The 26787-nt window shown below is 37.3% G+C and overlaps 1 protein-coding gene across 2 annotated transcripts; it reads left to right on the top strand.

The window, feature by feature from the left end:
* Positions 1-361: 361 nt before the first annotated feature.
* Positions 362-8600, top strand: LOC141339235 (uncharacterized). 2 transcript variants are annotated; one of them, XM_073844863.1, is made up of 10 exons: positions 362-526; positions 609-709; positions 1166-1301; positions 1394-1529; positions 1603-2050; positions 2305-2494; positions 2955-3060; positions 3162-3228; positions 7467-7564; positions 7701-8600. In XM_073844863.1, the coding sequence occupies exons 6-10, from the start codon at positions 2341-2343 to the stop codon at positions 8089-8091; spliced, it is 816 nt and encodes a 271-aa protein (XP_073700964.1). In that variant the 5' UTR covers positions 362-526; positions 609-709; positions 1166-1301; positions 1394-1529; positions 1603-2050; positions 2305-2340; the 3' UTR covers positions 8092-8600. The 2 variants fall into 2 exon arrangements, with proteins under 2 accessions (XP_073700964.1, XP_073700965.1); XM_073844864.1 differs by having other exon boundaries at positions 1603-2494.
* Positions 8601-26787: the final 18187 nt, after the last annotated feature.

The raw sequence follows: 26787 nt of genomic DNA on the forward strand, positions 1-26787 counted from the left end.
ATAGTGTAGTACAGTATATTACTTCATTATAAAGCATAGCATTGCATAACATAGTATAGCATAGTGTAACAGCGCATTATAGTATAGTATAGCATAGTATTGTGTAACGTAGCATATTACAGTATAGCATACTGTTTATTATTGGATAGTATACTATAGCGTTGTATATTATTGCATAGTATAGTATTTTACTGCATAGTATAGCATAGTAGTGTAACGTAGCATATGTATGCATATGCTATAAAAACTGATTAGCATAAAACTGATTCATGATCAATCCATGACATGAACAATGAGCTAAAACCCAAAAATGTATTGTATGATTGCTTGTTTTAATGATTTTTGCTTTATTACAGAGTATCGCCCTGTGTTCAGGCTCCTAACCTTTCCCAGAATCCTACTGGACAGGAAAGAGTGTATTGTCGGTATAACACATCTCTGTTTGCAATTGGCTTTGATGACGTGTTCTTCTTCCACACGCCACACTCTTCTGGCATTTCCAGAACCTTCAGACTAATGAAATTTGGTACAACTAGTATACTACATTGATACCAGACATATCTAAGCATTGGCTAAATAAGCTAAGTCTACTTTCGACTTCCCTATAGAAGGTGCAGATCCAGACAGGAATTTTTACCAGCTAGACGACACACCACCTCCCTCACCTTTGACCTCTGGCCCCTTCAGACAGCATGACCAAAAGCGCTCAGTGAGTGTCAAAATGACCACACTTTCAATCAAAGGTCACGCTAAACTGACATGTCTTTGAAAATTATTTCTGAAAAAAAACAACAACATACTCTTCCCTCAAGACTTCCTCATGTTCAAAAAGACCAAAACAGTCTCACAAGAAAACTCAACTATTTTACTAGATGCAATTTCATTTTGTGTGGATTGTACGAAAACATGATTTTAAGAAAAAAGGAACATGAAAGTTCACCCTTACCATCAGTGGGGCATAAGCAGATTGTACAAAAAACATACAAATGAGATTTCATACAAATTACCTATAATTTCGACGAAATGTAAAAAAGCTACAATTTGCTGTGATTTTGTTAAAAATACTTATATTACAAGAGTTCTTTGTGCTTTTTGGATGTTTAAACAAAAAGGTGATTTTATTGTTTTTATGTATCAAACTGAATTGTGTGTTGTACCTTTGTAGTTGAAAATCGACCATGAAATAATAATCAAGGACAAAAAAGATGGGAAAATTCACACCAAACCAACCCAAAAACACGTGGAAGACAACGAGAATAAAACCAAGGTGTTGACTGACAAGCCAGAACTGATATCTAAATGTGAGTATAAAGACAAAGCTAAAAAAAAAATCTGTTATCTTTAGGCAAGTGTCCTGGTGTCCTGGAGTATTACTGACCCCTATTTATTTCAGACTCTCTCCCTGGTCCATCTAACCTAAACTGCGTGCTTAACGATGGGAATAATTTGAGCTGTAGCTGGGATCTCAAGACTGTTCTGGCCCAGTACATCAGCTACACGCTGTCCTACCGGACACACTCCACTGCACCGTGAGTGTTCCAGAGCATTTTGGATGCTGTGAGGGAGTTTTTAGGTGTGACAGGTGTAATCTTTCTCTTTCAGGGATGAGTGGTGCTGTGTTGACATGGTGGAGGTCATAAATGAAGGGGATTTGTTGAGGATGGTTGGTGCCTTGAGCGTTTTTGAGCCTGGAGTGCTGCAGGTGCAACTCACGCCAACACCGGTGACCAAAGTCATCCGCTCTTACGAACACAGTTTGTACATTTACAAAAAAAAAAATTCCAAACTCTTTTAAAAATACCTGCCTGCGACTGACTAATCAGAATCAAGTATTCCATAAAGCTGTTTAAACAAAACCTCTACAGATTTTCAGAGCTGTGTTATTTATCTGGTCTTGATCGGTGGTCTTTGTGGTCTAGTCCAGCCTGCATGTCCCACTGGTCTGAGCATTGAACTGAGAGGAGAAGACTGGATTTTGAACTGGACTTTAACAAAGTACCGTACTGTACCTCTCACTACTGAACTCAAGTACTGGAGCCTGCTAACTCCTGTGAGTGTTAAACATATAAGGGTGTTTTTCATCTTTTAAACTGGCAGGAAAGTCCCAGTAAGACAGAATTTGTCTGTGATTATGTATATCCACTTTTGGACACTGTTAGTAGACACATAAATGCGTTCGCAAAAAGTGTTTTAAGAGAATTTACTGTTTCTTCCAACAGTCCACAAGGTCAAAAGTGCTGTAGCTGAATAAACACCCACTTTTATTCTCTAGTGCTTTTATGTTAACTTAATCTTTCTCTGTAGGAGGATGTCAAGAGCATCTTTCTCTTCGATGGCGAGATGGTGTTTGCTATATCAGAGCGTTCTCTCAAGGGTTCCTCAGAGTATCATGCTCAGGTTCGCTGTAATGTGAGTTCATCCAGACGTTCAGGATGGCGTTACATTGGATATCCCTCAGAGTGGACCGACCCCATCTCTTGGACCACACGGCCTGGTCTGAACCAACTCTACCGGCTACTAATTTTATGTTTTACAGTACAAGATGTCATCATACATTGAATAAACCAGGGGTGTCCAAAACTGTTCAAGGAGGGCCACTGTCCTAATTCCAACACCATTCAACCCTAATTAAACACACCTGAAGCTAACCAAATTCTTTAGACCAGGCGTGCCCAAACTCTGTCCTGGAGGGCCTGTGTCCTGCAGAGTGTATGGCTCCAACTTGCCTCAACACCTCTGCCGGGAAGTTTCTTGTATGCCTAGTAAGACCTTGATTAGCTGGTTCAGGTGTGTCTAATTGGGGTTGGGGCTAAACTCTACAGGACATCAGCCCTCCAGGACTAAGTTTGGGCACTCCTGCTTTAGACTCACTAGAAACTTCCAGGATGTTGGCCCTCCAGAACAGGATTGGACACCCTTGGTATAAATCTTATCGATGTATGTTTATCTTTCAGAACCTCTTGCTCCACATCTGGTTACCTTTCTCCTGTATGTCCTCATTGCGACTCTTGCATCGGCTGTCTCCATCGTAGCTTTCATCATTTTGGTTGTCGTTCACCGGTAAAAAAAGTTATTCTTTCTAATTATCAATTCCAGTGAAAGAAAATGGAAGTTTAAAATCACAACAGGAATTTCTTCTCTTTGCCTTCTACTCTCTTCAGAAGACTGAGAGAATGGGACGTGTCTCTTCCCTCTCCTGTCCACAGCAAAGTCTTAGAGGTGTCAAAGGTAGGTTAACCTGGTAACTTGGTTCACATCAGATCACTTGTTTGTATCTGGTATTAAATTCGTGATGAAACGGAAATAGCGACTGATATTTTCTTCCATATTGTGATGTACATTCAAGTGTAGCAGTGTATTGCAAAAGAAAAAATGTGCGGGGGGAAGCTTGGTTTAATTTATCGTTTACTGACTGGGATGGAGACAGATCTGAATGTAAGCTTGTTTTCGATTGTAAGATGGGTGTTGGATTTGAATGGACAAAATGACTCAAGAAATCCGACATACCAGCCTGATCTCACAACAGTTTGACATATTTTACAAGGTGGCTAATTTTTACAAACTTGTACAACTCCACTTGTACCGATTTGTAAGATTTGTGAAAAACCGTAGGTACTTTACGAGGTGGCAAATTCATAAGAATTTGTACAATGGACCACCCCTAAACTTACCCCTCACAGAAACCATACGAGTGAGGTCATACGAATTCATACTAATATGTGTAAAATACATACAAGATTTTTCACAAATCATACCAATTCGTGAGGTTGTACGCATTTGTACAAATTCATAAAAAACCTCGTAAAATATGTACAAATTGCCGCGAGGTAAGGTTGGTATGTCTGACTTCTTCAGACATTTTGTCCCCCACTCCTTTCTTACAATCCACTACAAGCTTACATTCAGATCTGTCTCCATCCAATTAAAAATCGATGGATTGAACCCTATATTTTTTATTTTTCCGAATAAACTGTTACACTAAAATGTACGTAGTGGCTAATTTGCACAAATTCATACAACCTCACTCGTACAAATTCATACGATTTGTGAAAAATCATATTTATTTTACGAGGTGGCAAATTCGTATGAATTTGTACAAAGGTCCAACCCCAATCACGCCCACAAAACTTCCCCTCACATAAATCGTACGAGTAAGGTCATACAAATTATGTACTACTTTGCCAACTTTTTTTCAAAATTGGACCAATTTGTGCAAGTAAGGCTGTATGAATTAGTACAAATTAGCAACCTCTTAAAATACGTACAAATTGCCCTGAACTAAGGTTGGTATGTCAGACTTATTCAGTCATTTTGTCCATTCAAACCCCACCGTCCAAACAATAAACGATGGATCGAACCAAGTCCCAGCTTACATTTTTGATTTTGTTAACTGTTTTACTCACAATATAGAGGAAAATATCTGCCACTACTTCCGTTTCATCGTACATATTTTATGAGGTGGCTAATTTGCACACATTCGTACAACCTCACTTGTACAAATTTGTGAAAAATCATATATGTGACCTTGGACCACAAAACCAGTCTTAAGTCGCTGGGGTATATTTGTAGCAATAGCCAAAAATACATTGTATGGGTCAAAATTATTGATTTTTCTTTTGTCAAAAATCATTAGGAAATTAAGTAAAGATCATGTTATATTAAGATTTTTTGTAAAATTCCTACTGTAAACCTATCAAAATGTAATTTTTGATTAGTAATATGCATTGCTAAGAACTTAATTTGGACAACTTTAAGGGTGATTTTCTCAGTATTTAGATTTTTTTGCACCCTCAGATTCCAGATTTTCAAATAGATGTATCTCGGCCAAATATTGTCCTATCCTAACAAACTATACATCAATAGAAAGATTATTTATTAGGGCCGGGACTTTAACGCGTTAATTTAGATTAATTAATTACACAAAAATAACGCGTTAAATTTTTTTAACGCATTTTAATCGCACTTAATTTTGTACCGCGGAACGTTTCTCACTGGATGAGTTTCAGCGGACCGATTATACTGGAGCACCAACTAGCGTTTAGACAGAGGAATGCGCATATCACCGCAGCACATCGAGCCTCAAGTATCACCTCAATGCTTTTACAGAAGGTCTACCTATCTATAGACCTTTTTCCTGAAAAGGGAAGTAAGTCCGACTCTTAACTGAAAGAATGCTTTGCATTTCCGGTCTGCATTGTTTCTAGTCAAATTAGGGTATATTCCGAGCTAATAAACTAATGTTAAACCTATTAAAATGTTTTTAAAAAGCACATGGCTCCATAGCGCCATCACTTGGCAATGTCGCAATGACCGTCATTTGTCTGTGCCTCACTTGAGTGTGTAGATGACACGAAGCAGCGGAAGGTAGCTACATTAAAAACAGATGGACGCTATTTGAATGGGTTCCTATGGAAACCGGAACAGAAAAGCATTCAATCTGACGTTAGAATTCGTAATGGCGGCGCTCATCGTTTACTCAGGAAAAAGGTCTATAGGGTACCTGAATTTCTGAAATGTAGGCTAGTATATTTCTAAATATCCCAGTGTTTCCCCTACCATTATCTTAGGGGGGCGCGTTCACAATGTCTCCTCCATGAAAACACCTACTGGATCGCGGACTCCATTCATAAAAACCGAATTTACTATAGCGCGGAATGCCACGTAAATTCATCGATTTTTGGATTGATAAATCAAAAGTTCGTCTGTCACTTAATTCAAATCGCGATATGGACTAGTGTCTGTAAAAACTGAAATACAAAAAGACCGTTTTAATATGAATCCTGCATGTACCGTTTGCCTCTGTATGTTAGAATGGCAGAGACCCGTTTTTTTTTTTTTTTTACTGCACGCGTGATGCTCCCGTTAATTTTTGGCATTTGCATCTCACATGAACAGATAGACTCAATCTCCAAAGCTACTGTCAGTGTCACTTTTACCGTTTCATTTGAGAAAACTAGCATCATATCATACTTTACACAGAGAAACTTCACGGCAACCTTTCAAAATAAAAGTACGGTTTAACATGAAACAGAACAATATTCCTAGTAAATAATTGACAAAAAACAATATATATGATAAAAAATAAATATAACAACAAGATTAACCACTTAATTGTGGAAAAAAATACTACGATTATTATTTAAATGTTAAATTATTATTATTTATTGATTTTAACAGCAAACATCTGTTTGTTTGCCAAAAATTAAAGAGGTTTATTTTTCATTTGATTAAAAATAAATAAATGTTTATGCTTTCATTTTATTATGAGAAAAATTAAAACACAAGAATTTCTTAAAAAAAACAAATAGCAAAAGATTGTAAAGCCCTATTGTTCAAAATGTTAAAATAGAGAGTTTTGAATTTATTTTTTCACTGAAATAAATGTTTTCGTTATTACACAAAGTAGGGTAAAATACCGAGAGAAAAAAAGTATGGAAACCTAGGGGAAACACTGTATCCTATTGCTACACTTAATGGCAATATTGCACTGGTCTGTTGGACTTGGTTGAACAAAAATAAACAATATTTTGTTGCTTAAGTTTATGTATTCAGTCATTATTCAATGGTATACTAAAAATCCATATGAAAAAACTTACTTCTCACTGTTCTCAGGTCAAATATTTATATGCGATTAAAATGCGATTAATTTCGATTAATTAATTACAAAGCCTCTAATTAATTAGATTAATTTTTTTAATCGAGTCCCGGCCCTATTATTTATTTATTATATATCTCAGTTTTGTAAAATTTAACCTTATGACTGGTTTTGTGGTCCAGGGTCCGAGGTGGCAAATTTGTAGAAATTTGTACAAAGGTTCACCCCAACTCTGCCCCTAAACATACCCTTCACAGAAATCTTACGAGTGAGGTTGTACGAATTCATACTAATTTGCCAACTCGTAAAATACACAAGATTTTTCACAAATCATGCCAATTCGTTCAAGTGAGGTTGTACGAATTAGCCATCTCGTGAAATATGTATAAATTGGTTGTGAGATAGCATTGGACTTACATGACCAGAAAGAAGTCTGTTGTTTTACTGGAAGATTGTGTTATTTTAATTTAAAATTAAGACTTAAAAACAACAACAGCAACAACAAACATATACATGGATAAAACATTCACAATAAGATCTATAATATATCTATATGCCGACTTTAACATGCATCACAAATACATTTTCTTTTAAGTTTTCGTATTTCGTCAAAGTTGATTTCATCAGGGATTTCATGACTACTTACTTTTTTTAAAGCCAAACTTTGCCAACAAATTTTAAAACCCTTGTTGTGGTGCAAATGTCAATTGATAGGCATGTGGATGGATGGACAAGATTATTTTGGACACTTCTGTTTATCAGTGCTCACTTCTTGTCAAATCGTTAATACTAGATATTAACAAGACTTGTAACTGTTTAAAGCCGGTAAACAATCATAAGCTGACTGTGTGAACATCCTGTTTACTGATAGCATCCTCAGATGGACCACTTCCCCTGCTGTACCGAACTAAAGGATCCGGATATCAGCAACGCTCAGATTGTAGATGTCCATCCGCAGTTGTCCTCAATGTAAGTCAACTGAATGCTCTATTCTTGGAATGTTCCGGAATTTCTAGAATGGGAAGCCATAAAATTCTTTATAAAAAGATAATTGGAAAAGTTTGAAAGATGAATATGACAGCCAATGATTTGTTTTTCCATGCAGCGATTCAGGAAATTCCTTAACCACTGATGCCAACAACCACTGCTGGGAAACAGAGGGCAATCGAGTGATTTTGCATGTTGATGATCCATGCCTTGTGTCCTTGTGTTCCGCTGGGAATGTGATGGGAATAGATGGTGCATTCCAGCCTCGTACCTTCAACTTCCATGACCCAGTTCTCCCATGTTCAGAGGGATACATGCCGAATCCTGGCACTACCCAGAATGCTTCTCAAGAGGCTTGCTGTCTGAAAGTAGAAATGGGTGACGGGTACATCAATTGCCCTGGGCCTGATTTGATCTCACCTAAACGAAGGACAAATCCTCATTTGCTGCATAGACAACAAGGTTTAAACAGAGATGTTTTCCATTCACCTGCTCCAAGAAGACTCTGAGTGCTGCATATATTTAAATATTCAGCATACTTTCAACTCATCTGAAAAAATACAAACATGTACAAATACATCAAATAGCAAAGGAAAACATAAAAATCGTGGCTGCTGTTTCTGCAGTGACCACCAGAGGGCACTATAGTACTACATTATCTGTTTTAGTTTCAGGCTTTGGATGATGTCAGGGGTGTCCATTGCTGCTACTGGAGAGACACTGTCCTGCAGAGTTTATCTCCGACCCCAATTAAACACAGTTGAACCTCTAGGCAAGTGTGCTGGGACACGTTCTAAAAACATTGGTCTTTGAGGAGCAGGATTGGACGCCCCTGATGACACTTTGCTTCATAAGTTTTCGTGAACATTATTGTTTCATTCATAGAAATGTAGTTGTCTGCCAAATGCATCTCTTTAATCTTGGTGTCTTATAATTATAAAATATTTTAATCAGTACCTGTATAACAGAAAAACCACAAATTTGATATCTCAGTTATTTCTCATAGACAGCAATATTAAACAATAAGCATACAATGTCTCCCATTTCTCAGTGTTTTTGTCCCTCCTAAGCAAAATACCTTGTTTAATCTTACTTTTGTACGGTGCCCGCCAGGGGACACCTTCGGTTCACTTATGTTTGTCGTGGCCACGACATATAAACTCGTGGGAACATGATATTATGTTGTGGCCACGAGATATTAATTCGTGGGAACGTCATATTAACTCGTGGGAACGTGATATTATGTCGTGGCCACGACAAACATAAGTGAACCGAAGGTGTCCCCTGGCGGGCACCGTACTTTTGAGCAGTAGTTCTCAACCTTTTTGACTCCACGGGCCCCTATTGTCCACAACAGTATTTGAAGGCCCCATGACTTTTGATAGTTGTTTCACTCCGTAATCCATTAGCAACTAAGTTTAAAGATCTTTAAATGCAATTGAATTTATTTATACTTTATAAAATATTTTAGAGCTTGCTATAACTAGAAGAAATGTGAGTTTGTTATTTAAAAGGCCATGTTTTAGCATTTTATTAACTTACATGACTACATGACTATTAACTTACTAAATTCTTGGTTTAAAAATCATTTCAAATATCCTAGTTTTTTCACAACAGTGGGAACCCTGGTTCTTCAAAGGAAAATGAGTTGAGGGGTAAATTTAAAAAAGGATTTTTCATGTCTTTTAGTGCTTGTTTTTTCTTATTATAGATCATTTCAAATCATCTTTGAAGTTTGCTGAGCCCCTTTGGTTGAGAACTACTGCTCTAGAGTTTCAAAGAAGATCTCACTATTGTCTCAAATTGTACTCAGATTTTCCAGAAAAAAGGTTCAAGATTCCAGTATGAATTTCTGATCGAAAATGTTGGTGAACTTCAGCCCAGCAGCTGGTTTGCAATGTCAAGGTCATGGGTTTGATTACCGGGGATGATGTGCTGATATATTTATTGTAAGCTTCTTTGGAGATAAGTCTCTCAAACACAAATAATTTTAGGTGTTTGTTATCTCGGCTTATTTGATTTCTAAACATCTCGCTCTACCACTCTGAAGAGCACCGTTTTTGTTGTCACCCCTTGGCTTGGTTTTTTCATTGTGTGTTTTCTGAATGACTGTAGACGCGTGCAGCGAACAGCTGTTTGACTCTTAAGAATGAGTAATTACCATTCACTCTCTTATTTAGAGACATTCTGTGCATGTGTGTGTGTTTCTCCAGGCGTTGAAGGTCTGCTTGTCAAAGGAAACAGCTGTCATTTGAACAACGGTGTGACTGCACGAAAATAAAGAGGTAGAGATAAGGCGGTATGGAGACATACTCTGTCACGCTCCGTAAAATGAACGACAGAACAGAGATTCACTTTCAAAACTAAGTTGAGTTCAATCAAAATAACCTTTTAAATGTGATGTTTGTGTGTCACCCTAATCTGATGGATGGATATCTCACCTGTATCTACCACACCTGGCTGTGGCCGCAGGCCAAAAAACACACATGCATTCTTTTCCCCACTAGATGAGTAATTGCATGTAGATTCTTCTAAATATCCAACAAGATTTGTGGTAAAATTTGGTGATACACGGGGCAACCAGGCAATACAAAAGGCCCACAACAGATCTAAATTATCCAAATAGAAATTTGTAACCTATTGTCAATGGGAAAGTGCCCAAGCAACATTGCTTAAAAAAAGTTGCCCAGCACAATTGCTCAAAAAGTTGCCCCGTGTATCATCAGCCTTATTTTGAAGTTCAATTCCTCTTGTTCGTCTTTCACATCTGGCTTGTTCTGAAACAGCTGTGTTTGCCACAGCCCCTCTCAGGATTTATGGCCCACCTCTCCACACCTTCACTCATCCCTTGTTCCTTCCCACCATCAGGTGCATCCTCTTCCCAACCATTTCACTTCCTACAGTTACACTTTCACCTTTTCGTGCACCTCTTTTTCTTTTATCTTTGTCTCTCGATCTCCCAAAGTCTCAACCCTCATTGTACCTAACTTTAATTCCCACCCGTCCCCCTATATGCCTTTCTCAACCTGTTTTAGATCTGACACTCACAGCTGCCTCTTGAACTGTACTACCACCATCATCCCATCTGTTTTGCCCTCTCCCATCTTTCATTTTGCCATTTCATTCACACCCTTCCCCTTTTACCCTGTTTTCAGCAACCACCATCCATTTCGCCTTCCATTTCTCTTTGTTTGGTGCCACCAGAAGCTTGTTGCAGCAATATATCAAGAAAAACAGGATTTTGTAAAGATCTTTTCCCAGTGCACCAATGTATTAACATAAGGCTTCAGCAGTGGTTCCCAATCCTGGTCTTGGAAAACCCCCAACATTGCACATTTCAGATGTCTCCCAAATCAAAGACATCTGATTCAACTCACTGGCTCATTAGTAAAGACTCTAAGACCTCAAAAGTGTGTGTCAGATAAGGCATGGGACACACTAGACCAGGGATGCCCAAACAGGGGCAGTTATGGCCTAATGGTTAGAGAGTCTGCCTGCCTGCCTATCAGCTGCTTGAGCCTGAACCCCCAACTGCTCCCCAGGTGCCGCAGCTTCGAGTGTGTGTTCACTACTCACTGCTGTGTGTGTGCACTTGGATGGGTGCAAAGCACAAATTCCGAGTATGGAAAATCATACTTGGTCACACGTCATGTCACGCCTTTCCTTTCAAACTCGGTCTTGGATTTCTTCAAAAGGCCGATGTCCTGCAGAGTTTAGCTCCAACTTGCCTCTAGACACCTACCTGGAAGTTTCTAGCATGCCTAGTAAGAGCTTGTTTAGCTGGTTCAGGTGTATCTAATTGGAGTTGGAGCTAAACTCTGCAGTTTCAACCAATTTTAGCCTTATAATCCTCTAAATACGCAGATTAGATGATTCGACCAGAATGTGCGACCACAAACTTGTTGATTGTAAGAATGATTTTACACTGGCATGAGATCTCTCTGAGACTTGCGGGATCATACGTGACTAGAGAAGAAAAACACATGGAAGACAATCGACAATCAACTGGCTCTCCTGACACATGTTCAGTTGTACAGTGAAAAGCAGAATATATATATATATATATATATATATATATATAAAGAATATTGGAGATGTTCTTTCTCAGTACTCTACTTTCGTGGTATGTTTGTGGCTTCCAAGTTTCAGCTATAGAAACACACAACATCCAGTAGGAAAGGAGAGAAAGGAAAGGACATGTGGCCAAGTATGGTGACCCTTACTCTGAATCTGTGCTCTGATCGGGAGCAGTTAAAAAAATCATAATGACAGCACATATCATTAGCGATAAGCCTCGAATCGGGCTGTGGTGATTGGTTGGTGTTGTCCCACCTCTTCTCTGCTGTGATTGTATGGCTAAGTAAAAATTGACATTGACGGGTTCTGTGTTTTACCCAAAGTTGAACATTCTTCAACTCTTGGCAAAGAGAACACACAAGTCGTAACTCTCAGAACATTCCGAGCCTACGAGTTTTGGAGCATGTGAAGGCTTTGGCGTTGTCAAATTTGGAATTACGGTAATTACGACATGGCGTGAAGTCAGTTTTTTTAGGCGCTACCTCCGAGTCCAACGACGTGGAACAGCTCTGAGTAGAATGTCACATGTTGTCATCGGAATTACAATAATTACAAGATGGCGTGGACGCAGCTATAAATGAATATTATTGGGAAAAGTGCTACAAAAGTGTAGCATGAGGCCTTTTAAACTCTGCTAATTGAGTCTTTCTCAATCCCTTCTTCTCCTCCCTCCTTTTTGGCTTGAGCTGGCCATCAGAAGAAAACATAAAAGATGAATGCAAATTCCCCTTCAGCGATACATTCCTCCATGCTCTATCTTTTTGATGTCTGTCATTTTTTTCTCCATGTGCAGGACTGCCATTCACAAGCAAGAAGTGCAAGAGTCATTTAGAAGAAAGACGAAAGAGAAAAGAACCACTTTCTTCTCGCTCTCTGTTGTACATGTGTGTTTGTAGGAGGTGGGGTCCCTTCATGAACTGTGCTGAGGCCTGTCATAGGCCTCGAACATGACTGAATTTTGGCTGATCTCCAAACTCAAGCATGTAGTGACAGTCAGAAAATCTTCTGATGTACCTCCATGGGCCTCCGTTCAACTCATTTTGCATTCCTCTCGCTGTTTTCAGAGAGCCTGCTTTTTGTTTTAGTGATGATTGGTTGACATCAGGGTGGGAATTTAACAACCGCCACCGTAACACCTTGCTGGTTGCCAGGGTGTTATGCAGTTGCTAAGATGTCCTAAGTGTTTTAAGCATGTTGAGATGCAGTTGCAAAGCTCTGAATGTGTTGTAGCGCACATTGCTCTCTGGTTGCTAGGTATTCAAATTTGAAATTCTCAGAGAAAAAAAGTGCTGTGTACAGTAGTTGCCAAAGTGTTGTTCTGAGTATTTTTGTCAGCTTGTTGCTATGCATTTAAAAATGGTTCTGGGTGGTTACCAAGGTGTTAATGCAGTTGCTAATAGTTGCCAGTTAGTTGTTTTAACAGTTTTTAGCAAAGTGTTATGCGCTTCCTAGGATATTATGTTGTTGTTGTTTTTTGCTATGTTGCTTTGATGTTCTGCTTCGTTGCCAGGGTCTCATTATGTGGTTGCTAAGGTATGCTATGAAAATTTTATCCTGAACGAATAGATATAATTATTTAAAATGTAATGTTTTATCATGTTGCTTTGCAGTTCTGCTTAGTTGCCAGGGTGTTGCTAAGTTCTGAGTGGTGTTTAGCATGTTGGCAGTTGCCAAGGTGTTTTTAACTCATTCCAATAGTTGCACAGTTGCATAAGTGTTCTGTGTGTTCCTTTAAACGTTGCTCTGCAGTTGTTAGGGTATTATGGTTGGTTGTGTTATGTGGTTGCTAAGGTGTTCTGAAGCTTTTTCAGTTGATAGGGTGTTCTGGATAGTTGGCAGGGTATTGATATACTGTACAGTATGATGTTCAGAGTGTGGCTATGCAGTTGCCAGGGGATTCTGGATTATTGCCAATGTGATATGTTGTTATTATTGTATTTGGTTGCCAGGGTGTCATTATGTGGTTGCTAAGGTGTTCTGGGTTGTTTTAAGGTCTCCATTTTTTAGTGTTATTGTTATCATTTGACCTGTTTGATTACAACAAGTACAACAAGTTAGCATTGGTCAATTAGGATCGACTTTTTGACAGAAAAGCTTACCTTTATGGAAATATACAGCAGTTTTGTCTGTTATTCTTGTTGATGGTTTTGTTGTCTTTGAGGTTGTTGTGCTTGTTGTAGCTAAATTTGAGGTCGGACTCTCCTTGTAGCCTCTAGCTGTGCTCAGTGCTAAAGTTAGGGTGCGCATGCAGTATTCATGAATGCTCGTTTTCCATCATGGTGATGGACTACAGCTCTTTATATAGCTGCGGAACGACTGATGAGGGTCGTCTGGTGCTCCAAGACCTCCTCACTGTGAGTGTGTTCGTGTGATTCATCATGTAAATGGGTCCATTTGCCATGGAAAGACACAATTAGCCATGAGACTAATGACTTAATGATCTCTCTCGCTACTGTTATCATGATGTCAGGCATAGGGTGCTGTACAAAAAGACTATATGAAAAATGTGCTATTTCAGTGGTAGGGATTTTGGGTGGTTGCCAGGGTGTTGCTATGTGGTTGCTAGGGTGTTCAGGGTTTTTTTTGTCAGGGTATTTTTATGCAGTTGAAAGTGTTTTTTGAGCAGTTTTTAGCGCATTGCTATTCAGTTTTTATGTTGTGTGGGGTGGTTGCAAAGATGTTCTGTGTGGTTTTTAGCACATTGGTCTGTGGTTGCTAGGGAGTTACTGGTGGTTGCCAGGGTGTTATGTGGTTGCAAAGATGGCCTGAGTGGTTTTTAGCTCTTTGCTCTAAGTGTTCTTGGTGGTTGCCTGGGTGTTCTGTGGTTGATAAAGTGTTTTATGTGTTTCCTCTGGTCTCTAAACATTTTATGGTTCTGAGTGATTGTAAACGGGTTAATGCAGTTGCAAAGTGGTTGCTAGGGTGTTGTAGCAAATGTTATTCAGTTGCTAGGGTGTTCAGGTTTGTGTTCTTAGGGTGTAATGCAGTCAGTATGGTTTTCTAAGTGTTTTTAGCATGTTGCTATGCAGTAGGGTGTACTGGGTGATTTTAAGCACATTACTCTTTGGTTACTAGGAAGTTATAGATGGTTGCCAGGGTGTTATTTGGTTGATAAGGTGTTCTATATGTCTTAGCTGGTTGCTAAGCATGTTGCTATTCTGGCTGGTTACTAAGGGGTTAATGTGGTTGCTTAGTGGTTGCTAGGGTGTTGTTAGGCGGTTGCTAAGGTTATTTATGGATGGTTTCCAGGGTGTTATTTCATTGATAAAGTATTCTATATGTTTGTTGCTAAGCATGTTGCTATTCTGGTTGCCAAGGGGTTGATGCGGTTGCTAAGTGGTTGTTGGGGTGTTGTTATGTGGTTGCTAAAGTATTCTATGTGTTTGTAGTACATTGCTATGCAGTTGCTTGGGTGTTTGAGGTGGTTTTTAGTGTGTACTGTAGTCAATATGGTTTTCTAAGTGTGTTTAGCATGTTGCTATGCAGTAGGGTATATTGGGTGGTTTAAAGCACATCGCTATGTGGATACTAGGAAGTTATTGATGGTTACCAGAGTGTTATGTGGTTGCAGGGATGAGTGGCTGAGTGTTTATTAGCTCTTTGCTCTAAAGTTACTAAAGTGTTGGTGGTTGCCAGGGTGTTGCGGTTGATAAAGTGTTCTATGTTGCTTTTCTGGGTAGTTGCCAAGAGGTTAATGTGGTTGGTAAGTGGTTGCTAGGGTGTTGGTATGTGGTTGCTAGGGTATTGTATGTGTTTGTTTTTAGGGTGTGATGCAGTCGATATGGTTTTCTAAGTGCATGTTATTATGCAGTATGTTTTACTGAGTGTTATGTGTTTTTTTAATTCATTCTATGGTGCATTTCTTTTAGCATTTTGCAATGCAGTTGCTATGGTGTTCTGAGTGGTTGCTAGGGTGTTGTTATGTGGTTGCTAAGGTCATCAAAGTATTTGTACCACATTGCTATGCAGTTACAAAGGAATTTTAAGTGTTTTTGAGCATTTTGGCTTTCTAGGTTGGTCTCGGTGGTTCCTACTGTAGGGTGTTTTATGGTTGCCAAAGTGTTCTAAGTCCCACTGCTGTACAGTTTCTCTGTTGTGATAAGTGGTTTCCAAGGTGTTGCAAAGATGTTCTGTGCAGTTTTGAGCACATCGGAGTATGGCGTCTAGGTTGTTCTAGGTGGTAGCCAGGGTAGTGTTGTATAGTATAGTACATTTATTACAGTAATCACATTGCTGTGCAGTAAAAATATGTCCAGAATTGCTTTTTAGCATGTTGATCAGCAGTTGCAAGGCTGTTCTGGTTGGTTGCTAGGGTGTTGCAATAGCAAAGTCACACAGTTTCTAAAGTGTTCCACTGGAAGTGTTTTAAGTACATTGGAAAGTACTTTTTAACACATTTATATGCAGTTGTTTGGGTGTTCTGGCCACACAATTTAAGGAAGCATTTATGTTTCCAGTCCAAACGGTGTAGAATGAGCTATTCTGAAGTTTAGTACTTATAGTGTTAGGGGTTCGTTCAAATCACTAACACTAAGTATGAAGAAATAGTATTAGTGATTCTGACCTAAGGTAATCGAGTACACTAATTCTTCTTTAAAAAAAAGGTATCAACATATAAACAACCCAAAGGTGTCCTGATTTGAATGTCCTTTGCAAAATTTCTGATGAATTACTGTAAGTCACAGAACGAAGAGGTGAAATTAATGAGAAGCGAACAGATGCTTCACTGGAGGCTTTCTAAGAAAATAACATCACTCACAGTACTCAGAAGAGAGAGATAGAGAGAGAGAGAGATCAGAGGCTTATGCAAGTCCACAGAGATTTGCTTTCCATTAAAATGAACAGAAATGCATGAGTGTGTGCGTGTGCGTGCGTGCGTGCGTGCGTGTGTGTGTGTGTGTGTGTGTGTGTGTGTGGCAAACTGGGCTCGGGGTCAACTTCATTAAAAAGGTTAAAACGTGACATCATCCATTCGTTATGCTGATGACCTATACATATTAACTGGGAGATCTAGAGAGGGATTATTATAATAAGGAGTGTATGCAAATACTATGTTAATTATATGCAAATTCAGGATTAGACTGACATATTATTGGTTCAAATAGTTGTATATAATCAAATTTGAAGTGGTAATGTGTGTCTTAATGATATGAAATATTATGAAATTGTATAATATAATATAATATAATATATGTAATATATTATAATACATAATACATAATACATAATATGTTAGAGGCTCACACACATGAATATAAGCAAATCAAGTGATAAATATAATACAATATAATAAATTATATTATAATATACTGTATTATATTAATAACATAATAAATCGGCAGCGCTTAGGTAAGTGTAATACTTTATTTATGCAATGTTTATCATCATTCAAGTGCTACGTGTGTCTGCTTTTGTAGTTTACAAGTGAGTGTGTATGCGTGTGTGTGTTCACACAGAGACAATACTGGAATGTGAGGAACGCAGCTAGCACTTCCTGTGTTTTCATCTTGTCGCTAGGTACCATTTCCTGTCCAAGAAACGGAAAACACGGGACCCAGTCACAAATATCAGCGTACACACACACACACGCATGCATGCACTCACAAACACTCTGCAAAACAATTTTTATAGCAGGTTGTGGGTCTGTGACCCTCACGGTCACAAATGGGGTCACCCGTAAATTTGTTTTTCATGTTGTCGCGTAACGCTCAAGCTCTCCCAGTGGCTCTGAGTTCCCCAAACGTCTGAGTACACATCCTTCATGCTCACTCATGAAAAATGCCTTTGTCTTGTGCTGGAGGGGATGGAGAAAAGGGAAGCAGATATTTTCATGAGCACAATGTTCCTGTTTTTCTAAAGTTGGTGTAAATATGTGATGCAGACGGGCCGGGAGTGTGTGTGTGTGCATTAGATACGGGTGTCGAACAGTAGCACCTGTGTTCTTGCGTAACTCTCCTCCAAGCGCTTTTAATTCACCTTTGTTGCTGTTGTTTCCACTGTCTTGTTGTTTCTTACACAACGCTGATGCCATTTCAGTGTGATCATGTCTTCAAGTCTGGGCTCCAAATCAAGACCTCAGAAATGTTTAGTCACTGGTCATGAAGTCTTGGTTGCTTAATGATTGGGAATCTCTTTAAAGAGATGGAGTCTGGAATCAGTTAATCAATCAATCAATCGAATATCTATCTATCTATCTATCTATCTATCTATCTATCTATCTATCTATCTATCTATCTATCTATCTATCTATCTATCTATCTATCTATCTATCTATCTATTGATTTTTCCTGGTTCGGTTTACAGTGAAAAAAAGACAGGTGTGATTCCAATTATTTTACGTTTTAAAATTCTATAGATAGATTCATCCATTTATTTAAAAAAAAAAAGTTTTCTTATTATTTTACCAGCATCATTTAAGGCATATCATTCAGGTTGGTACAGTATATGTGTGTGTGTGTGTGTGTGTGTGTGTGTGTGTGTGTGTGTGTGTGTGTGTGTGTGTGTGTGTGTGTGTATGTATGTATATATGCGATTAATCGATTTGACAGCCTTAATATTCATTCATTTATACACAGTACACACAAATATATGACGTAAGCTCAAACTTACATTAAACTATATAACAGATTCTGGATGCAATTAATCATGATTAATTGATTTGTCAGCCCTAATATTCATTCATTCATTCATTCATTCATACATACATACATACATACATACATACATACATACATACATACATACATACATAAATTCATTAATTCAATTATTCATTCATTTATTCATTCATTCATTCATTCATTCATTCATACATTCATACACAGTACACACAAATATATGATGTAACCACAAACTTGCATTTAACTATATAACAGATTTTGGATGCAATTAATCATGATTAATCGATTTGACAGCCCTAACATTTATTCATTCATTCATTCATTCATACATACATACACAGTACACACAAATATATGACATAAGCTCAAACTTACATTAAACTATATAACAGATTCTGGAAGCAATTAATCATGATTAATTGATTTGTCAGCCCTAATATTCATTAATTCATTCATTCATTCATTCATTCATTCATTCATTCATTCATTCATACACAGTACACACAAATATATGATGTAAGCACAAACTTGCATTTAACTATATAACAGATTTTGGATGCAATTAATCATGATTAATCGATTTGACAGCCCTAACATTTATTCATTCATTCATTCATTCATACATACACAGTACACAAAAATATATGACATAAGCACAAACTTACATTTAACCATATAACAGATTTCGGTAACGCTTTAGATTACGACCCGCAAAGAACTACGTAAGTAAACTGAATTTACGGTGTAAGTTTCTGTAATTATAGTGTACCTATATATAACGAACATGTAGGTATAAGGGAAGAATATGATAAATTTGGGTAATTAGGGGGTAACAACTCAGATATGCAACCTGCAAAGAACTACATAAGTATACTGAACTTACGGTGTACGTTTCTGTAATTATAGCGTACCTATTAAAGCACGTACGTGTAGGGAGAACATATGTTACATTTTGATAATTGGAATAACAACCAGATACGCGACCTGCAAAAAACTGTAAGCAAACCTAAGTTACGGTGTTAACAGGTATCTCTATTACTGTGCCAGGCATAAATCATACGTTTGGTGTATTTACACGTAAGCTTTTTTAAATTACTGGTAAAATACACTCTTGTTCCATGTAATTACAGGGTAAGTGCCTGCATTCGTCACAGATTACGACATGCCGTTTTTCTGGTGAAATGTGTTGAAATGATGCGTGGGCGCCTTTGAGGAGTGGATCAAGACAATAATCTGAATAATATTTTCAGCGATTAACAATTTAAATTCTGCTCTCATCCTACTGCACCTCAAACCTACAGTATTCCGCCAGAGAGGACTGTGGCTGCAGACGCATCGTTATTTGGATTACTTTTTTGTACAGCTGTTGACATTTTTGCAATAAATAAATGATTATGATTGCACTTTCCTGTCTTTTATATTTTTATTACTGTCATAGTTAACGTTAGGTTTAGTGGTAAGAGTGAGATTAGCAACTTTAAAAAATATGTTTAGATATATTTTCAGATTGTGCGTATATGTATTGTACCTACTCTGTAACTTCTTTGAACAAGGGGGTAACAATCTCCACTTCAATTTACAGCCCGCAGATGTCTACTTACCCTGTAACTTCTTTGAACAAGAGCGGAACAATCGGCACTTTAATTTACAGCCCGCAGATGGCGCACTTACCCTGTAATTACATGGAACAAGAGTGTATTTTACCAGTAATTTAAAAAAGCTTACGTGTAAATACACCAAACGTATGATTTATGCCTGGCACAGTAATAGAGATACCTGTTAACACCGTAACTTAGGTTTGCTTACAGTTTTTTGCAGGTCGCGTATCTGGTTGTTATTCCAATTATCAAAATGTAACATATGTTCTCCCTACACGTACGTTCTTTATAGGTACGCTATAATTACAGAAACGTACACCGTAAGTTCAGTATACTTATGTAGTTCTTTGCAGGTTGCATATCTGAGTTGTTACCCCCTAATTACCCAAATTTATCATATTCTTCCCTTATACCTACATGTACGTTCTTTAATAGGTACACTATAATTACAGAAACGTACAGTTATGTAGTTCTTTGCATGTTGCATATCTGGTTTGTTACCCCCTAATTACCTAAAATTAACATATTCTTCCCTTATACCTACATGTTCGTTATATATAGGTACACTATAATTACAGAAACTTACACCGTAAATTCAGTTTACTTACGTAGTTCTTTGAGGGTCGTAATCTAAAGCGTTACCCAGATTTCTTATGTGATTAATCGTGATTAATACATTTGACAGCCCTAATATTCACTCATTCATTCATTCAGTCATACACAGTACACACAAATATATGACATAAGCTCAAACTTACATTAAACTATATAACAGATTCTGGATGCAATTAATCATGATTAATTGATTTGTCAGCCCTAATATTCATTCATTCATTCATTCATTCATTCATACATACATACATACATACATACATACATTCAATTATTCATTCATTTATTCATTCATTCATTCATTCATACATACATTCATACACAGTACACACAAATATATGATGTAAGCACAAACTTGCATTTAACTATATAACAGATTTTGGATGCAATTAATCATGATTAATCGATTTGACAGCCCTAACATTTATTCATTCATTCATTCATACATACATACACAGTACACACAAATATATGACATAAGCACAAACTTACATTTAACCATATAACAGATTTCTTATGTGATTAATCGTGATTAATACATTTGACAGCCCTAATGTTCACTCATTCATTCATACATACATACATACACAGTACACACAAATATATGACATAAGCTCAAACTTACATTAAACTATATAACAGATTCTGGAAGCAATTAATCATGATTAATTGATTTGTCAGCCCTAATATTCATTAATTCATTCATTCATTCATTCATTCATTCATTCATTCATACATACATACATTCATACACAGTACACACAAATATATGATGTAAGCACAAACTTGCATTTAACTATATAACAGATTTTGGATGCAATTAATCATGATTAATCGATTTGACAGCCCTAACATTTATTCATTCATTCATTCATTCATACATACACAGTACACACAAATATATGACATAAGCACAAACTTACATTAAACTATATAACAGATTTCTTATGTGATTAATCGTGATTAATACATTTGACAGCCCTAATATTCACTCATTCATTCATTCATACATACACAGTACACACAAATATATGACTTAAGCTCAAACTTACATTAAACTATATAACAGATTCTGGAAGCAATTAATCATGATTAATTGATTTGTCAGCCCTAATATTCATTAATTAATTCATTCATTCATTCATTCATTCATTCATTCATTCATACATTCATACATTCATACATACACAGTACACACAAATATATGATGTAAGCACAAACTTGCATTTAACTATATAACAGATTTTGGATGCAATTAATCATGATTAATCGATTTGACAGCCCTAACATTTATTCATTCATTCATTCATTCATTCATACATACACAGTACACACAAATATATGACATAAGCACAAACTTACATTAAACTATATAACAGATTTTGGATGCAATTAATCATGATTAATTGATTTGTCAGCCCTAATATTCATTCATTCATTCATTCGTTCGTTCGTTCATACACAGTACACACAAATATATGACATAAGCACAAACTTACATTTAACTATATAACAGATTTAGGATGCGATTAATCGCAATTTATTCGATTTGACAGCCTTAATATTCATTTATTCATTCATTCATACACACACACACACACACACACACACACACACACACACACACACACACACACACACACACACACACACACACACACACACACACACACTAATATATGACGTAAACACAAACTTACATTTAATAGTATAACAGATTTCGGATGCGATCTGACAGATTTGATAGCCCTAATATTCATTCATTCATTCATTCATTCATTCATACATACATACATACATACATACATACATACATACTGTACAAACCGTACTTTCTATCGCCCTACACCTAAACCTAGCCCTCACAGGAGATTGTGCACACTTTTACTTCATCAAAAAAACTCATTGTGCATGATTTATAAGCCTGTTTCCTCATGGGGACCTGAGAAATGTCCCCACAAGGTCAAAATCTACTGGTATTCCTATCCTTGTGGGGACATTTGGTCTCCACAACATGATGAATACCAGACACACACACACACACACACACACACACACACACACACACACACACACACACACACACAGTACACACTAATATATGACGTAAACACAAACTTACATTTAACAGTATAACAGATTTCGGATGCGATTAATCGTGATTAATCGATTTGACAGCCCTAGTATTCATTCATTTATTTATTCATAACTAAATGTTACATTAAACATAGTGTTAGGGGCTATAATGACATCACGGGATTTAAGCGAGTATACTTTACAGGTAAGTTAAGACAATCAATTAATAAATTCATTTTATTTGTATGAAAGTGTATTACTTAAAAAACATTGTACAACACATACAAGACCTTACTTTAAAATGTCACCTACAACTGACAAAATCATCAGGGAGCTAATGTTTTATAGTGTGTTTCTTGATAGTTTCTCTGGACACGACCTTTACTTGCCCTAATGGCTAAAATTAGCCATATATGTGTATAAAAACACGTCCGATATCCATTGTCTGACATTTGCAGGTTCCTCAATGTGGTGTGTCAGTTGTGTATATATGGCTGTAATCGCTCTGCCGTAATAAAAGTGCTGTGGAGCAGACACTTCATTAGTCAGCCGTACTGAGCTGAGTCACGGTGGCCTGATGAAGTACTCATATAATCAGCTTCTGAGGTGGGTATGGCACAGCGCACGTACACACACACACACACACACACACACACATAAACCAGAAATATCCCGACAAGATCAAATGGGAACAAGGGAAATGGCGAGAAAGGGCCTAGTAACCGAAAGAGACGACAGGAGAGTGAATTAAAGCCTAATGCGGCTGCTAACAGGAAGCGGCGCTGACAGCTCAGGATTAAACAGAGTTGTGCTAAGGGGTTTTGGGAGACAAAACGAAAATCGTGAGACAGGGAGTGCGAGAGAAAGCCAGAGGTCAAGGATCCAATTAACACCAGTGCACTCCGCGCTGAGACGGGTTAAAATATCTCAAACCATCAGCGCATTTTAACACCAGACACCTCTATGGCAACCGCAATCTAAATAAAACAACAGCCGAGGACCGGAGGGACAACACCGCGTTTCACAATTCACATTTCGAAAGACAGAGACCCATGGCTTTTATTTGGAGACGTTCTGCTTTTTGGCGCACACAGAACATTTGTTCACTGCATGACGGGGGCTTCTCCTTCGTTTCTAGATGAAGTTTTGATGGCAGGATGAAAGAAGGAGTGGAGCAGCTGATGTCTTTTAACTTCTCCAAACGCTAAAATGAGAAGGAAATAGGTGGCATTCTTACTTTCGATTAAACAAGCAAATCTTATTTTGTCTCCAGAGCCACACAAAGTAATTGTACGTCCCAGATTGGACATAAGCAGTGGAAAAATGAAAAGAAACTAGGTTTCTGCATTTTCTGAGGAAAATGTAATTAGTGATGCTAGGATGTGGTTGCCAGATTATTGCTATGCAGCTTTGAAAAATGCGAAAACAATGATTTCAGACAATGTTTAGGCCACTAAAATTACATCATTAATGTTTTGTCTTTCACAGCCTCAAGCAGTAAAGTTTTCCTATTGAAATACAAGTATAAAGCTATTTTGTTTGTGGCTAGTATCCAGATAGCACACATTTGTCTGCAAGATGTATGTTAAAGATCACTTGATCTGCAAAACATCTGTGTACAAACATCTGACATTATGTCTGTAAGATGTCAGTTTTACGTCATAAACATCTTAAAGACATCTAATATATGTCTATTTGACATCTGATAGGAAATGTCCTATAGATGTATTGCAGATGAGCAAAGACTCTAAAAAATATGTCTACCAGATGTAAATACAGACATCAAATAGTCGTCTCTGTGATGTACATGTACTATTAGGGTAGCTTTAGCGAGCTAATAAGGTAGCTTTTAAGATTTGCTAAGCATATCTAATTTAAAAAGAAATATTCAGCTTTTATTAAGTTATTTTCAAGTACAATTGCATTACGCATCTAGTACATTAATGTTTTTGGTGCAGAATCACTTTGATCACTAGTTCTTACTGACTGGTATTGCGTGATTGGGTTTGTGTTTTAAAGAGTGGACGAAAAAGGAAAATGCTGAGTGTAAAAATATTCATTCAGCATTTTTCTTGATGGAGGGTGTGAATGATTGTGACATCCAGTGAAACTACATGTGCGAAAGTGGAAAATACCATCCCCACCCAAACACACACACACACACACACACACACACACACAAACAAAGAAATCAAGATTGCTTTGAAGACATGCACAACGTGTGAAGAAATGTCAGCGAGTGTTAGAGATGGATAAGCGAGATACGCGCTAGTTAGCAGGTGTGAAGACAGCAGTGTGTGTGTGCGATCATATAAGTTAGCTTTAGCACATTGCTTAGCATATGTATTTAGTCTTAGCTATACTAGTGAGGGACAAATTATCAAAAATCTCCTTACGAACATTGTGAAATGTGGTCAATTGAATTGTGTGGACATGTGAAATAGTTCCAACCATTAGAAAGACTCCTAAATAGCCAAATCAAATTGAACTTTAGCTTTTCTGCTACAAATATACCCGTGCTACTTAAGACTGGTTTTGTGGTCCAGGGTCATATATTTTTGAATGCGAAACCAGATGTTAGCATCACTCTGGTTTCCTCAACAAAAACCCTATAATATTTTTCCATTCGCTTTTGGATTATTACAGAAAATAAGCTGTGACCAACAAAATGTTATGATTCTTGCACATTTTGGTCATCCAGATAATCAAATGAACACAACTTTTATGAAATGTGAAGCCTGAATACAATCACTTAAAGTAAAAAGCTAAACATAGGCAATAAAGGAACTACATCATAGTCACATGACTTACAAGTAGCCATTTTTCATATCTCCTGTGACGAAACTGTGGACGTAACCCCAGGTCATGGGTATTATAACACACACCAAGTTTGATCTGAATAGAACAAAGCGTTAGATATATATATAGCCTGTCATGTTTGATTTGGCAAGCTTTTCATCAAATTCATTTGCATGGTTTTCAAGAACTTTTTTTTTTTGGTCAGCATGGTCTGAAGATGATTTTAGTCAAATTTGGTGAGAATCGGACAAAGAGTCTAGGAGGAGTTTAAAAAAGTAGGTTTTCAAAGATAATGAAAATGGTACCAATCTTTTTGAGTATCTTCAGTGACAACATAGTCACATGACTTGCATTCTTACATTCAAAACATTTTTTGTGAAAGTTTGGGTTAGAATAGTTTGTAAGAACTTGATTATAAACACAATGAGACTATGAAGCAGATTAAAAAGTAGACGAGTTTAACTGTTCGGCATAATGATGTTTAATGTCCTCGACAACCTCTTTAGTCCCATTTAACTATGTTAACAACTGCCTTTTTAGTAAGTAAAAGCTTAAAAGCCTTCTGAAGTGAATCAATGTGTTTGTGTTTTGTAAGAAAAATATCCAATTTTGAAACTTTATCATCTCTATCTTCCAGTGATTTATAAAGAAAAATGTCAGAGGATTTCGATATAAGGCAAGAGGTTTTCCTCTTTTCCGCTGTAAAAAAAAAACTTGGTTCTCGCAAGACTAGAATATTCTCACAGAAGCTTACGCTACGACTACATCCTGCGGCATCCGCTGGAACACCACTCTTGTGCGAACGCGTGTACAAAAGTAGCGAAAACTAGAGATTACCCTTTATAAAGTTTGAAATATGGATATTTTTTTGCTTCAGAAGGCTTTATTAACCCTGCAGAGCCATCAGGAGCACTTTTTATGATGGATGGATGCACTTTATTGGACTTCAAAATCTCAACAGCCATTCACTGCCATTATAAAGATTAGAACAGCTAGGACAGTTTTTAATATAACTCTAAATGTATGTGTCTGAAAAAAGAAAGTCATATAACCCTAGGATAGTTTGAGGGTGAGTAAATCATGAGGTAATTTTCATTTTTGGGTGAACTACCTCTTTAAGGATGGTGGAACCAGTAGTGCTAAAATGCTAAGTGCTTTCCAGGTTTTGGCCTACAAAAATACATCATCCCTGCGGCACTCTTTGATGTCAACACATTTGGAGAGTTAAGATTAGGGTAAGTTGTGTTTAATATCATTATCTCAGTATCAAAACTATGAGTTTCCCACTAATATAGCTTCAAAAGTCTGAATGTGTTTGTATATATTCAGTGCTGTCAGTCATTGTGAAATAACACATACCTCACAGCGGATGCTTGAGTGGGGCCATGATCTCACTCTCAAACACACATTGACAGTCATGGTG

This window comes from Garra rufa, chromosome 7 (genome assembly GCF_049309525.1).
Source record: "Garra rufa chromosome 7, GarRuf1.0, whole genome shotgun sequence".
Classification (NCBI taxonomy): domain Eukaryota; kingdom Metazoa; phylum Chordata; class Actinopteri; order Cypriniformes; family Cyprinidae; genus Garra; species Garra rufa.

Excerpts from the sequence above, each read along its gene's own strand:
- LOC141339235 (XM_073844864.1), top strand. The coding sequence starts at position 2,341 with ATGGTGTTTGCTATATCAGAGCGTTCTCTCAAGGGTTCCTCAGAGTAT. Across the intron at positions 3,061-3,161 it reads ATTTTGGTTGTCGTTCACCG|AAGACTGAGAGAATGGGACG; the intron begins GTAAAAAAAGTT and ends TACTCTCTTCAG. Across the intron at positions 3,229-7,466 it reads AAGTCTTAGAGGTGTCAAAG|CATCCTCAGATGGACCACTT; the intron begins GTAGGTTAACCT and ends GTTTACTGATAG.